The sequence below is a fragment of the Xyrauchen texanus genome, chromosome 29 (assembly GCF_025860055.1).
Source record: "Xyrauchen texanus isolate HMW12.3.18 chromosome 29, RBS_HiC_50CHRs, whole genome shotgun sequence".
Lineage (NCBI taxonomy): Eukaryota > Metazoa > Chordata > Actinopteri > Cypriniformes > Catostomidae > Xyrauchen > Xyrauchen texanus.
The window spans coordinates 26586353-26602573 of NC_068304.1; the positions used below are offsets into that span (position 1 = coordinate 26586353).

General features: G+C 36.8%; 1 protein-coding gene across 1 annotated transcript in view; it reads left to right on the forward strand.

The window, feature by feature from the left end:
• Positions 1 to 12435, forward strand: part of LOC127622893 (leucine zipper protein 2-like) — a 167255-nt gene extending 154820 nt beyond the window's left edge. The window contains exons 10-12 of the mRNA XM_052097029.1: positions 3433 to 3537; positions 9778 to 9849; positions 11329 to 12435. Coding sequence (XP_051952989.1) covers positions 3433 to 3537; positions 9778 to 9849; positions 11329 to 11433 — 282 coding nt within the window. The 3' untranslated portion in view covers positions 11434 to 12435. The remainder of the gene's footprint in view (positions 1 to 3432; positions 3538 to 9777; positions 9850 to 11328) is intronic.
• Positions 12436 to 16221: the final 3786 nt, after the last annotated feature.

Consider the following 16221-nt stretch of genomic DNA (forward strand, 5'->3'; position numbering starts at 1 on the left):
GGTACTGCTGATGGCACTGTTGGATGTGTGAATATCCTTTTCATCATGAGCAGAGCTGGAGGCTGCACTGGAACTGCTAATTAATTACAGTAAATAATTATATAAATCCAGATATCAGTAGATAATTATATATATTTAGACATTCAGATATCAGATACATTTTGCTTGAATATTCTCAATCAGCATGAATATTCTCATTGTAAAACACAGAATTAGGTGAAATAATTTTTGAGAGAAGGCCATACCAATTTCAATAATACCTCATTGTTTTACATTTAATTCACATTCTGTATGTGCTTGTCTGGGGTGTTGTAAAGACTTCAGTAATGCTCTTAGAGGGAGAAAAGAAAGCATGGAGCATTTAGGCTACTATATTTCACTAACAAGCATTCATGTTTGTAACATACAGTATAGGTTCAAAATCTGGCAATGCCATCTCACAGCCACTCTTTTCATGAAAAATATATGATCTAATCCATAGTAGAAGTTGCTTATCAAATCTCGACAGAAAAATAAACTAGCTGTGATGTAATAACTCTCTTCTATATATCTCTCTTTCTGTACATATATAACACACCACGAGAGTCACATAATTTAAAGCAAAACTGAAAGACAATCCATTTTTTTCTAAAGACATGTGAAGTAAACATATGAGAATCCATAAAATTGTCTCTGACTGCACACATATTTTGTCTACAACTTCTAATGGATGTTGTGTACTGAAGCCACGCAATGACAAAAAGACAAGAGCTTACTCACTTTAATGGACGTGTGTATTTATTACGTGTTTATGTCCGTAACTCTCATTCTGATTTTGTATGTTAAATGTGTATTCCTTATATAACTTAAGGAATTACTCTTACTGTAAAATGTATATCATAAAACAGTTATGAAAATATCAAATCTGGAGATTACGCCTTTTTAATGATCTATCCACCTTTTTCCTACGTCCTGTGATGCTTTGAGAGAAATATGGGCATTACTTCCCATATTACCATTGTCAAGTTAACAGAAATGTTGTTGGAGTGTACTTCCATTCATTCTTTCATTGTGGCATTGGGATTTTGAGGAGAGTGTGTATGATTTCGTATGGACATATGACAATCACTATATCAGTGTGTTACTGAACGTTAATGAACTGCAAAAAAGTCATAAAGACAAAGCAAATGTGAACAAAATTGGCACACTGTTTCTCTTAGATGCAGTTGAGATTTAATCTAAGCACAAACGCAACGTCTCGAGCAAAATTATTGGTTATTTGAGTGGCGAACCTATGTTAGTTCAGCTTCAGATGTTTGTGCTTGTCATCTTGTCACCCTGCATGTACAATTCAGAGACACTAAAGAAGAACTGTGAAGCTCTCATGCTTTGGTTTGTAATCGCCTTTTCGAGTTTTCCAATCAGACGATTATTTCCTTTAAAAAAAATGTATGTGGGTAGAGTCATGTTGTGTTAACCTTCTCATGGTCGATAAAATGTGGCTTGACATCGCTCGATGCTGCGGAGAATAGCTTGAGCCTCCACACACGCTAGGTCTCCGTGTTAACGCAATTAGCAAGCCACGCATGGATTGATTGGCAACTGAGATTCGTCCTCCACCACCCGGATTGAGGCATGTCACTATACCACCAGGGGCCCAAGAGCACATTGGGCATTCCAAATTGGGGAGAAAAGGGGAGAAAAAATATGTAGAATACATTTGTTAAGACGATAAAATGAGAATTTTATGAATAAAGGTTTTAAATATGTTAACGTTTTTTTTTTTAAATACGACAAAAATTGTAATATTTAATTTATGTTTTTGTTTTTTATGTTCACACAGTAAAATACAAACACTGTGTCTGAATTGGTAACAATATGTCAGTTTCAGTCATCTTTTCTTTCTTTTTTGTGCTGCATCAAAGAAAAGATAAATATCATTTGAATTTCTTTTCATCACTGATGTACGCGTAACTGTAAGATGACATGACATCAGCTGGCAAGCAAAAAGAAAATAAACACAATTATTTACTGTCCTCAAGTTGTGCCTCAATGTTTTTTCCTCCATAGAATCGTAAAACAATCTTTTCTTCAAGAATCCTAACAATGCTCTTTTACATACAAAAAACACTTATTTTTGAGCACTGCTGTCAAGGTCCAAAGAGGGGAAAAAAATCATCATTAAAATACCATAAAAGTAGTCCAAACAACACTAAGATTTTTCTATGTCTGCAAAAAGCCTGCACAAGTCATTTGGACTACTGTTATGATGTCTTTATACTGATCCTTAAATTACGCTTTATAGTTTAAGTGTTTTTGTCTGTGTTTTTTGAAGCTTGACAGCTCCTGCTCACTATATACTGTTATTCTATGGAATAGAGCTGCTTCAAATATCTACAGTATTTTTATGTTCCAAGAAAAAGTAAAAGCTTATGGGTTTTGAACAACATAAGGGTGAGTAAATGAGTGAGTAAAAGTACATTTTACATTTTTAGGTAAACGACTCCTTTTACTGGTGGCCTGACCTGTCAAGGACATACACTTATAAAGAGATGACTCTTAGGAGATGCTGTACAAAATTCAGAATTAAAGACAAAGAAATTATTTAGAATATCATAAATTGACAGTTAATTATTATTATTTGCACAAAAAATATAAGACACTAGTCTGTCCTTGTCACCACCTAAAAACTCAATCTTCCATCTTACATGACACTAACACTCTTAACCTGAACTGCTTACTGATGCGCACCGCTTGAATAATTCATGAGGTTTCCGTTTAGCTTCTGAAACTTGAGTCCCATGACTCCTGCCTTCATCAATTTGATTGGCTCAAATGACATTGACGAGAGGTGTTAAACTACTGAGCATGCAAAAAAAGTAACTTTTTAAACCTTTATGTTATTCCTGCAACAACTTAATGACAACTAGATTGCAAAGCATAATGGACTGCAGCAGAACAGTTATTGTGGGGGACAATCTGGCCATATCTGATTATTGGAGGGGTTGGTTCTGAAGTGTGTCTGAAACATTGCTTTCATCTTATTGTATGTAAGGTCAATTTAATTACACAGTATTATATGACATACTGTGTAAACTCTGAATGAGCAGTTTTTAATTTTTTTGTGAGAGTGCTGTTAGGCTAACTGAACAGTTGCACTGACTGCACAGTACTGTAAGTCTCTTTTGATAAAAGCATTTTCTAAATGTAAAAACAATAAAACAAAAGTCTGCTGTGTGCTATGATTTTAAACACCACTCATGTACAATGGATCACAATGGAAGGAATGAGATGACAGCAGACTTCAAATTAACCTAAGTGGGAAATTGTCTGCACTTTTATAATGACCCCTGTATACTTTTTTTTTTTTTTATCTCTGTCTTTCTTGTTCTTTCTCTCTTTTCCTATGAGTTTTTCATGTCATTTTTTTTTTCCTGTGCTCTCTTCTTTAAGGACATTCCAAAAGTTCCCCGAATCACAACAACAAGTAAATTCCCAGTGATCAGTGCGGTAATGAGGAGAGATGGCTCAGGACAGAAAGACTGCCAGATGGTGAAGGTAAATCTTTAGTGCCCAATAGCTACTTCGCTACCCTCTGGTATAATGGGCCGACTAATATGTTCACTGAATATGAATACGGTGTATACTTCAGCCTTTAGAGATCATTTACAACTTTGCATTCAATTTCGTTCAGGAATAGAAGCGTATAGAAACTCGCAGGCCTCACTCAGCAGTTTTCTTGTGATAAATGGTATATTGAACTTTTGCTGTTGGACCCCATGAGAAATCAGACCCATTCAATTAAAGGTGAAGTGTGCTTTTTCTGTGCCATTACAGCAACAAACTTAATTGCAAAAATAACTAGTGTGACAAGTTTGGCAAGACAAAAATATATGTTAACTTATTAATGCTTTGTTGTTTTGCTTTAACAAAAGCCTCAAAGTTACAAGGTTTTAAAGCATTACGCATTTATACAGTTTAAGGGTTTGATAGAAAGACAAACAGACAGACAGATTGAAATCTAGACAGATGCTGAGATGTTTGTGGTAGTTGCCAGGGTGTTGCGGTTTGGTTAATAGATTAATAAGTCTCAAATTATTAATAGTCTTAAATAGAATACAGTACAACTGTGCCCAGACATTTTTCAAGCTGTCTTGGTTCTGTAAGTATTTTTCTTATATTTATTTTATTTTCCATTTAAGGATTTCATAAATTCCTTAAAGCTACACTATGTAGATTTTGGCCCTCTAGCGGTTGAAGCATAAAACTGCAAGTTATTTGCAGAGGAACACTTTACGTCGGTTGCGATTCAGCACTGCTCTTCTATTGGATGAATCTCATGGTTTGAAGGCTCTGAGATTATCTACTGAGCAGAGTCATGACGAGCTATTTTCATGTTGATATTATGTATTTCGCTTAAACATGTATAACCAATATATTATTTACCTTCAGGAAGATAAACAACATACTTAATTACAGTATATTATACAATTATTATATTATATGATATTATCTAATTGAGTGTTTTATCCACTACACAATACACATTAATGTTTGTTTTGTACTATACATATCAAATTAAGAGGTGGAACTCATGAACTGGCTGATATAAGTCCAATTGAAGACACTTCATTTTTATATGACAGTTGATCTCAGTGAAAATGCAAGTGAACCACAATAAGACAATGGTAGGTCTATGTATTGCAAACAATAAGACTATAATATAAAAATGCAAAATGAGGGTATAATAATAATTAAATTTAATAATTTAATAAAGTGATTTCACTCTGCTGCTTCCCTGACTCCTGAAGCCTCGACTGGACTGACTGAACAGCTGTCACACTTGCTTCCAGCACCACAGCTGGACCTTCTTTCTGAGCTTACGAACATGACGTAAACACAAAAGATCGAAAATACTTATGCTTACGATTTTGCGCCAAATCCATCCCGTCAGCTCTAAATAAATCTAAATCTTAATTGTAGGCTTACCGTTGTGAATCGGAGTAAGGTAAGGTAAGGTAGTTTATTTATATAGCACAATTAAAAACAATGGGTAGTTGACCAATGTGCTGTACAATTTGTAAACATATGCAATGAACAAAAATACACAAAACATGCAACACATACATTTAACTTCTCACATAAAAACAACAAGCTACTAACATATCGGCAACATATCAGTAAGTTAGACAAGTTAGAATGTCAGAGAAAAAAAGATACGTTATTAAAAGATACCACTGTGGATGCAGTTCTAATATGCAAAGGCAGACTATTCCATAGCTTTGGAGCCAACATTGAAAAAGAACGATCACCCCAAAGTTTTTGTCTAGACCTCGGGACAATCAGTTTTAATTTTTGGTCAGGGGACCTAAGTGATCTTGACGTAGGATCTAAATCTGAGAGATAGGGTGGTGCCATGCCATTTAGAGATTTAAAAACAAACAACAAAATCTTAAAATCAACCCTATAACGGATTGGCAACCAATGTAAAGAAAACAAATTTGGAGTGATGTGGTTCTGCTTTCGAGAACCTGTCAACAATCTTGCTGCAGCATTTTGAACAATTTGCAATCGTGTCAATGTTGACTGACTAATCCCTACATATAAGGAATTACAGTAGTCCAAACGTGATGACACAAATGTGTGCATCACTCTCTCCAAATCATAAAATGACAAAAATGGCTTGACTTTTGCCAAAGTTCTTAATTGGAGTAGAAGTAATGAACTGAGTAGAAGTAACGTGGCTGATGGCTTCAACAGAATTATCTGGATGATGGCTTCATCGATTTATAACTTAGTTACAATATAGTGACTGTTTTTTAGCAGGTTTCCCAAACCCCGTCTTCCATTGGTCAAAAAACAGATAGTCCTGCCCAAAACTCACACCATTGATCACACCACTCAAATAAACAGAGCAGTGTATTGACTGAGCCACAGTGTTTACACTTTGTGGGGAAATCAACCTACCAGTGGCTCACTTATATTTGTCTCTTCAAATTAAACCAGGATGGGAGAAAATATTTTAGCATCAGACAATCACACAAATCACCTTTAAAATGGCATATCTATAAAAAATAAATAAAATCATGTTTAAATAAAATCATGTTTAATTGCTTTCCTCGCCAATGTGGCTGAAGATGACTTCAAAATAATAAGCTCTCTGTTTTTCCCTCTCTTCGTTGTTGTTTCTGAGTGTGATTCAACGAACTGAAAAAGGCAACTGATTTTGTCCATTGACATAGTCTTACAGATAATGGATGCTAGCCCAAAACACTCATACAGATGGTAAGCAGAAAGCAACCTTACTTGATTCTGAGTCATCATCAAAGGGAAAAATATGTTGCAGATCATGCTGACAAATGATGTGCGAGACAGTGCTGGGAAGATGTTGTGAACCAAGAATAATGCGTCATCAGAGATATCAGCAGAGCAGAAAGCAGAACTCTGACCTAGAAGAGATAAATCTCACTGACTACTGACATGTGCTTTTCATAACTGTAATGGCAATATTGTGTGTTTGTGGGTTAGTAATTGTGGTTGTGGTAAGTGAAGTGTTTGTGTGTGTGTGCGTGTGCACAAGGGCAAAAGTGAAATGTGAAGAAGTGTGCAGAGACAAGAAACAAAGAGAGGGAGAGAGTTTGACAGGGAAACACAGAATCCCAGGGAGAAGATGTCATTCTCAGTGGATGACATGTCATGAAAATTGTCTTTTAATGAAAATGTTCCCAAAGCAGCACTCACCCTGCTGGTGTTACTGATGAGAGAACGAGCAAAGCCCTGTGACTATACTCACACAGAGAGAGAGAGAGATTCAGATTGGAATGACTTTCTCATCATTGCTGTTTTATCATTTATGAATGTTGCAGAATTTTGCACCATATTAATGACGAAGTTGAATGAAATAAAAGGAAAAATGAGCAACGTTTGCAAATTATTTTCATAGATTATTGTGGTGTTTGATGAAGTATATCTATATTATTAGTAAGTTATAACACACAAACACACACACACACATACACAGCCATATATATATATATATATATATATATATATATATATATATATATATATATATATATATATATATATATACTGTATATGTATATATATATATATATATATATATATATATATATATATATATATATATATATATATATATATACAGTATATATATATATATATATATATATATATATATATATATATATATATATATATATATATATATATCATCAGCATCAGCCTGACTCCCCTCTTCCTCATCAGGAAGCTGTGCATTTTCCCTTACTGCAATGTTGTGGAGAATTGCAGTAACCACAACAACAGAAAAGCTTTTGGAGGGGTTCAGCAGGCCGCCTATGGACTTGCTGATGCAGCAAAAACGTTGTTTCCGCACTCGTATGGCCCTCTCCACAATAGAGCGTCTCCTTCCATGGGCCTGATTAAACCTTTCCACTGCAGTGGTGGCTGGATGCTGAACAGGTGTCAAGAGGTATGGGTGATGAGGATATCCACTGTCTCCCAGCAGCCAGCTATCACCAAAGCCACCCTCTTCAGCCACCAGGGGCGGCTGGAGCGGCTTTCCTGTGGAAGAAGGAAAGCCGTGATGCAACGTTGCCATGGTCATGTTCTCACAATGAGAACATGAACCATCCACAAACGCTGCCTCAATGTGATCGCTGCCCAGACACGTGAAGCAGCGCCTGTGGCTTTCGGAGGCGGAGAGATTAAGACTGCATCCAGGACCTACACAAAGACAGAAATGCATCTTTAAAAAGAAACGTCTTTAAAAAGACGTTCACGTCAATGTGTTTTGCTCTAATGGAGAAAATATATTCTCTTGTCAGGAATATATACTCTCTTATATTCTATATTCAGTATCTATTCTGTATCTCTTATACTGTCTTATACTCACTGTCGAAGTGCCCAGGGGCGTACTCTGCACTGATCGCGCAGAAGGAGAGAAAACCTCTGTAATGCACCGTATATCCAAAAGCATACGCTTCATCGTTTAGAGGTGAATGGACCGCAGTGGGATTCAGCTCGCTGACACACAACTGCTCGGCTCCGAAGAAAAAATCTGAATGAGTGGCCGCATTCCAGCTCCATTTATACATGTATGTCTGGGGGAGTGGCATGCAAATTCCACTCGCCAATTCTAATTGGCCTTTTTATCAAAGATTGGAGGTGTTTTGGGGTCGTTACATCGATACAACGTCGAGTGAGTGACAGAAGGGGAACTGAAATTTACACAAAATACTTTCTATGCATTAAGGGATAGTTCAACCAGAAATGAAATTCTCTAATCATTTACTCACAATCATACCATCTCAGATGTGCATGACTTTCTTTCTTCTGCAGAACACAGATTATAATTTTTAGAAGAATTTTAATTTAATAAAGCTCTGTAGGTCCATACAAAGTGAATTGGTGCCAAAAAGTACATAAAGACTCCAGTGTTTTAATACATGTTTTCAGAAGTGATATGATAGGTATGGGTGAGAAAGAGATCAATATTTAAGTCTGTTTTTGCTTGAAATTCTTCTCCTTGCCCAGTAGGTGTTGATATACATATAGAATGTGAATCAACACAAACACAAGAAGAATGTGAAAGTGATCTGTTGCTGCATCTGAATATCAATACTTCCCAACTGTATAGTATACCAAAAACCGAATGCCAATGGAGTAGTATGTCCACAGTATTCATGAAGCAGATGACATATTATTTCCAGTGAGATTCTGAATTGTAGATTGAATGGACACTTAACAATCTCATAATCCCTCAGGAGCTGAGGCGACGTCACATTCAAAATGCTGAATGTAAAAGAACAGCAGTGAATAATGAGTCAGATGGATCTTCTCAACTGTAAGTGCTCCATATACCAAGATTATTGTTCCTTTTGCTTAAATGGAGCTTGTTTAACAAAACAGAGCAGAAAGGTTTCACAGTTGTTATTGTTTTGTCATATATGTGGGTCACAAGACATTTCTCACGTACCTGGATGAAGTATGTCCAGAATTTATTTATACTACTCGCTACTCGCATGCATACTCGCATGCATACTAAAAGAACGTACTGTTTTTCCAGCAGATAAGTACATCCTTCATCAAATACAGTACTTAGTTCAGACGCAGGGTGTTTCTCACTCACGTCTATCATATCTCTGAAGATATTGATCTTCAGAAGATATTGATTTAACCACTGGAGTCTTAAGGATTACTTTTATTTTGGGCTTTTGTTTTTTGGAGCTTCAAAATTGTGGCACCCATTCACTTGGATTGTATGGACCAAAAGAGCTGAGAAATTCTTCTAAAAATCTGCATTTGAGTTTAGCAGATGAAATAAAAACATACACATCTGGGATTTCATAAAGGTGAGTAAATGAAGAGAGAATTTTCATTTTTGGGTGAACAATTCCTTTTAGCTCCAACAACCATGATTCAAATATTTCTACCTTGTTTCAGAGCTCAAAGAAACAAGCATATAATACATTTACTGAATTTACTCCATCCCTTGAGCAAAATTATTAATCTGTTTTCTACACAACACAGTATAATCTCCATAATGCAGGACTTTTGGGAAAAAGTTTAAACAGCAAACCGTTACAGTCCATACAGTATTACTGTTCCATTGTGCTCTGCACAGATGTTATGGTATTTAAAAAAGGCATGCATTTAAAATAAGCTATCTATCTCTCCTCTTTACTTGAATGGTTGATGATCTGGGGAAGTGTTTGCTCCCTAAATTAGCTTCTTAAATGAACATGTTTGTTTTGTCTCTCTTTTTATCTTCAGGTGGGAGCAGACTGTTCCCACAATCAGACTGAAAGTAGATCTGAGATGAAAAAGATGTTTGGAGACAGTCAAGTGAGTGTTCTGATGTGCCTCATTGAGGTGCTTGAAAGAATGAAGAGGGAATTAGTAATGCTTTCATTACACAATCACTTAATTTTACTGTGTACTGCCAGTTCTCAACTTGTTTTACTCAGAACCCAGATTTTATTTTACTTTAATATGTAGTAAACAAGTAAACATGTTCTTACAGTGCAATCAAATGTTGACATTTTTACATTTTACTATGAAATGCATAGGCCCACAATGTGCACAATTATTTACATTAATTAGGCTTAAAGGGACAATTCACCCAAAATGAAAATTATCTTAAAATGTACTCACTTTTGCAATATCCCAGGTGTGTTTAACTTTCTTTCTTCACCACAACACATTTGAAGAAAAATTGAAAAACAGTATCTCAATATCTTCAATATTTTCTTAAATATCTCAGTAGATTCTTAAAATTCAAGTGAATGGAGATTTATCTTTTGAAGCTGAGAGTCAGAGAGTCAGCATAAACATCATCCATATGATATCAGCTGTTAAGTGAATGTCTTCTGAAGTGACACAACTGCTTTTGATGTGAAAAAGATAAATATTTAAGTACTTTTATATTTCTAAATCATTCTTCCATTCTGTAGCAGTACGCATATGTGACGTAATTGCCTTGGCATTTGAAACACACAAAGACCGAGGCACGTGGTCTGAACTATCAATTGGAAAACCAACATTTTTGTAAATGCATTACTCAGAAAATACAAGGCCAAATATTGTATAATTGCTAGTCATGTTACCAAGTGATAGGTGAATTTGCACCAAAATACTGTAGAGTTTGATTGGATGAATTGGCTTTTAAAGGGAATATGGTAAGCATTTCTCTCTTCCTTTTAAAAATGAAAAAACTTGTTTATTTTGCTATCTTAAAGGTTTAGTTAACCAAGAAATGAAAATGTTGTCATCATTTACTTTCAACGCCTCTTTTGGCCATTTAATTAAAGTGAATCATGACTTATGGCTGTCATTTTGCCAAACATTAGTTGAATTGTAGTATTTGCATTTATCATTGTTTTTCCTCGCTGTCCTTTGTCAGACCTGCAACACATTTTGGGTCATGACCCAACAGTTGTGAACTTTTGATATAAAGTACCATGTAAATTATCATATAAAATAACATTGAGATTCACAAAGTTCACATATACAGTCATACTTTCATTATTTTTATTTTTTTATGATGATGTTGACACTACCATGTCCCATGTTATTTAAACAAGCGAGCTGTCTAGATGCAGTAATCATAGATCTGCAAATAGTATTTGTTCCAGTGCTAACAAGTGTCAGCCTTGAGAACTGAAACAAGCAGTGATAGGTTTTGTCAAATTATAGGTCAGTCTGACACAGACAGGTGAAATGGAGAGGAAAGTGTAAATGTCTTATCACCTGCTCTGTTTGTGCTAGACCTCGATGCACTAGAATATGCATGTATACTCTTCTCTTGTCATTTCTATTCTATAGTCGAAGACCCCAGAGCAAATTGGACAAGGTCAAGCAAGGACATCAGAGGAAAGTGTGAAAACAGATGGAGACCTAAAAAAGACACAAATGGACAAAGACAACTAAGTGGAAGACTTGGCAGATTTTCTGCATTGTAAAAATGATGTCAGACCTTTTTAAGCCCCTCTTCATTCACTGCGCTTATAAGCACACTCATTCACTCACACAGACAAACACACACACACACACACACACACACACACACACACACACACACACACTAACAATCACACACACTGTAGGGCACGGACAAATATAAAAACTCAACCTTACACTAATGTAGAAAAATAAATTCCCAGCTTTCAGTTTTGAACGTCCTTGATAAAAACATAAAAACAGCATAGTATGGCATGCATTATAGAGTTTTACAATTTGATTTTAAAAGGTTTATGACGGTATTGGTTGTTTTTAATAACTGTTAATTTTTTCATTTCTCTATCTATTTTGATTTCATTTCTCCTAAGGAAACAGTGTTCTTTGATTAGTGTTTTTTGTAATTAAAAACTGTCTCTGGCACCGCAGATCAGAATTTCAGTGTTAAGGGTTAAGGGTCATTTCAGTTCTGTAAATGTATCTAATCTTGTCAGAACAGCTTCTGATAAAAATGAACCGAAGGCATTCTGTAAATCTCCTGAATTTGCTTTATGGAAAATTGATCCCAACTTTGCTAAAATGACTAAAAGTGAGCAAGAACTGTTTAAAAACAGCTCAAATGTCCAGGTATGGTTTGTCTCGTGTTGTAGCAAAGATTAATTTACTCTTCCTACTCCATATTATGAGGTCTTACAGGCTCAAGTTGGCTGGCCAACTATAACTGTTGAATATTTCGCAGCTTTTGGTGCCAGAATTAAAGAGAAAAACCCGACTCACAATGAGTCGTCTCACTAAGAATGATGTGCCATGCACCGAGTACGTAATCTAATGCTACATCTCTCTGTTTCTCTACCTTCTTGTGTCCTTTCAATAAACCGTGATTTTCGCTAAATGTGTGCAGAATAAATGGTTATTTGTGGAGTAAAACAACTGACTCGTCACTGTCCATATATTTCAGCTTCCTTTGAGTTTACTTCTTCATTTAATTAACACCTTTGGTGCTTACATCTAGAAAGACCCTGGTATGCGGTAAAATGTGAGGTCAATAACCTAGATCCCATAGAATCAAGGACAATTCCTCATTGTTGTATCCTGTATGTGAACAGCACATAATAATTTCAAAGCTCTGTTTCATAACCCTATAATAGACATCAGATTTCTCTTTCGCTTTCTTATTCCCCTTTTCTTTCTCTCTCCCCACCATTTTTACTCCCTGATGTTCCTATTCTCTTTTGTCATATTAACACTCAGCTGATGGTAGTTAGCAAAATGCTAAATTCCAACAAGCACTGCAGAGGTTACTAAGTATGATGAATTGACAAAAAGGTCAATTTTCTTCGTAAAGACCTTGAGGTGCACAGACAAACAGTGGCATCAAATCAATCAAATCAAATTAATTTAGTTGTCACACTACTATGTACACAAGTGCAACAGTAGGTGAAAGTCTTGTTTTCCGTTCCGAGCGACATAGCAGTCATGACAGTGACGAGACATATACCAATTTACAATAAACAACATATTTACACAACACAATTTACATATAAAATGTACATATACTTACACAACACAATTCTAATATACAATGTACAGTAAACAATAAACACAATATAGACTACACATACAATAAAATAAATAAATAAGAGTATATAAAAATATATATGCAGTAGTTATATTGTGGAGAATATATTTGACCGTCCTTGGGGGAAGAAGCTGTCGGCTGGTGCGTGTCCTGATGCTGCGATACCGCCTGCCTGATGGAAGCAGTGAGAGCAGACCATGACTCGGGTGGCTGGAGTCTCTGATGATCCTCCGAGCTTTTTTCACACACCGCCTGTTATATATGTCCTGGAGGGAGGGAAGCTCACCTCCGATGATGTTTCTGGCAGTTTGCACCGTGCTTTGCAGGTCTTTGCGATTGTGGGCGGTGCTATTGCCATTACAGGTGGTGATGCAGCCAGTCAGGATGCTTTCTACAGTACTGGTGTAGAACCTTGTGAGGATATTGTGGTTCATTGCAAACTTCCTCAGCCATCTCAGGAAGAAGAGGCGCTGGTGAGCCTCCTTCACAATGGCCTCAGTGTGGACGGACCATGTGAGTTCCTCAGTAATGTGGACACAGAAGAACTTGAAGCTGCTGACTCTCTCCACCGGTGCTCCATTAATGGTGATGGGGCTGTGTTCTCTGTCTTTCCTCCTGAAGTCCACTACAAGCTCCTTGGTCTTACTGACATTGAGGGAGAGGTTGTGCTCCTGACACCAGCGTGTCAGAATGTGCACCTCCTCTCTGTAGGCTGTTTCATCATTGTCAGTGATCAGACCTACCACCGTCGTATCGTCAGCAAACTTAATGATGGTATTGGAGCTATGTGTTCCCACACAGTCATGTGTGTATAGGGAATACAGGAGTGGGCTGAGAACACAGCCCTGCGGGGCTCCAGTGTTGAGGGTCAGTGATGAGGAGATGTTGCTGCCCATTCTAACCACCTGACATCTGCCTGACAGGAAATCCAGGATCCAGCTGCACAGCGAGCTGTTTAAGCCCAGAGCCCGGAGTTTCTCATCAAGCTTGGAGGGCACTATGGTGTTGAATGCTGAGCTGTAGTCTACAAACAGCATTCTCACATATGTGTTCCTTTTTTCCAGGTGGGAGAGAGCAGTGTGTATTGTAGATGCAATGGCATCATCAGTGGAGCGGTTGGTGCGGTAGACAAACTGCAATGGGTCCAAAGAGGTGGGCAGCACAGAGCAGATGTAATCTCTGATTAACCTCTCAAAGCATTTGCTAATGATGGGGGTCAGAGCAACAGGACACCAGTCATTTAGGCAAGTGATTTTGGCTTGCTTCTGTACAGGCACAATGGTTGACGTTTTGAAGCATGTGGGGACTAAAGACAGGGAGAGGGACAGGTTGAAAATGTCCGTAAAAACACCAGCCAGTTGGTTCGTGCACGCTCTGATGACATGGCCCGAATGCCATCTGGACCCGCGGCTTTACGGATGTTCACCCGTCGAAAGGATGGGGTTACATCCGCAAAAGAGACGGAGAGTGAACCAACCTCTGTAGCGTCAGCCGTGAGTGCTCTCTCCACGAGGGGGGTGTTGTTGTCCTCAAAACGAGCATAAAATGTGTTAAGCTCATCCGCGAGAGAAGCAGCAGTGTTCACAGCAGAGTTTTTATTCCCTTTGTAGTCCGTGATGATGTTAATTCCCTGCCACATACTTCTAGAGTCGGTGGTGTTGAACTGTCCTTCAATTTTGTGCCTGTACTGGCATTTGGCTGCACTGATAGAGTTACGGAGGGCATAACTGGCTTGTTTACGCTCCTCCGCGTTCCCGGAACATCGCCGTTAACCCATGGTTTCTGGTTGGGGTAGAGCAGTAATCTTTGAATTACCTTTATCTTTGAAATTAAAGCTGCCATTATGGTTTGTACAGATTATAATATTATTCAGTCTTTTGTCTTCTCGTTGCATATTCTATTTTATCTCACAGGGCCTAGGTGGGTGTTAAACACATAACATGTCCCTTTTTATATCAATATCAAGATTTTAGGTTAAAATTCATATGTACATAGGAAAGTGTTTACAGTATTTTAGGTCCTGTAACTAGTTACTATCTTACCATTTGTATTTAAGTTGTATTTTTTAACATAGTTAATACACTATAAACTAACAATGAAACAATTTAACAAAGATTAATAAATACTGTAAATGATATATTTTGTTCATTGTAAGTTCCTGATACCTAATGAATTTACAAATGTGACCTAAAGTGCATGACAAAAGTACAAATATTCCATGTAATTTCTCTATTAATTAGGACATAAAAAATGCTGTTTAAAATCTTAGATGAAGTATAGCATGTGACAATACAGGACATGTCAACTTCCCAAAAGTATTTCATGTCATAAGCCTCTGTATATTTTCTGTATGTGTTCAACACAAGTTAAGCTCAATCGACAGCATTTGTGGCATAATGTTGATTACCTCAAAAATGAATTTGGACTTGTTCTTCCTTGTCTTTAGGGTTAACTATTGAACTTAAAATGGATGTGAATAAGGCCATTCTGCAAACGTTAGAATTCTCAATGTTTCAAAAGTATAGACACAAGACATGTTCAATAAGAGTTTTAACATGATTTTAGTATTATGAAATCTATAATAAAATTATAGCCAATTTTTCAACTTTGTTGCCATGACGACACAACGTCATAAACCCTGTAATCCTGCAAATATGATGATTTTACAACTGTAAGTGCTTTTCTAAATTATAAGCTTCACGTTTCTGCCTTTAAACTCTCCAAGCATTGGCCGTATTCACTTCCATTGAAAGTGCCTCAAGACGAGTTGAAATATTTTGTTTTTGTTGTAGAAATTAACATTATGCCACAAATTCTGTTGATTGAGTTTAACTTGAATTGAACCCAGAATATTCCTTTAATGAGGAAACACAGCTTTTTTTTCTTGTATCATCAGTGCTTTAAGCACTATGCCAGCACACAACTGAAATGTCCACCTACAAATTGTGATTTCATACCATTTGCTTCTTTGCATCTGCCAAACTTGGCCAATTATCATCAAAACATCTGAGGGTAAAGAATTGCTGGTCATGCTGGCTCTCACATAGGTCACTGCATGGAAAAATAAGACTGAGAGTGACAAAGCTGTGCTGTGCTTGCAAAGAGCCTAATTTACCTGTAGCCACCAAAAATATTATGCAAACCTGTCTCAAGATCTTATAAATAAAAAAATAGCTGGGATC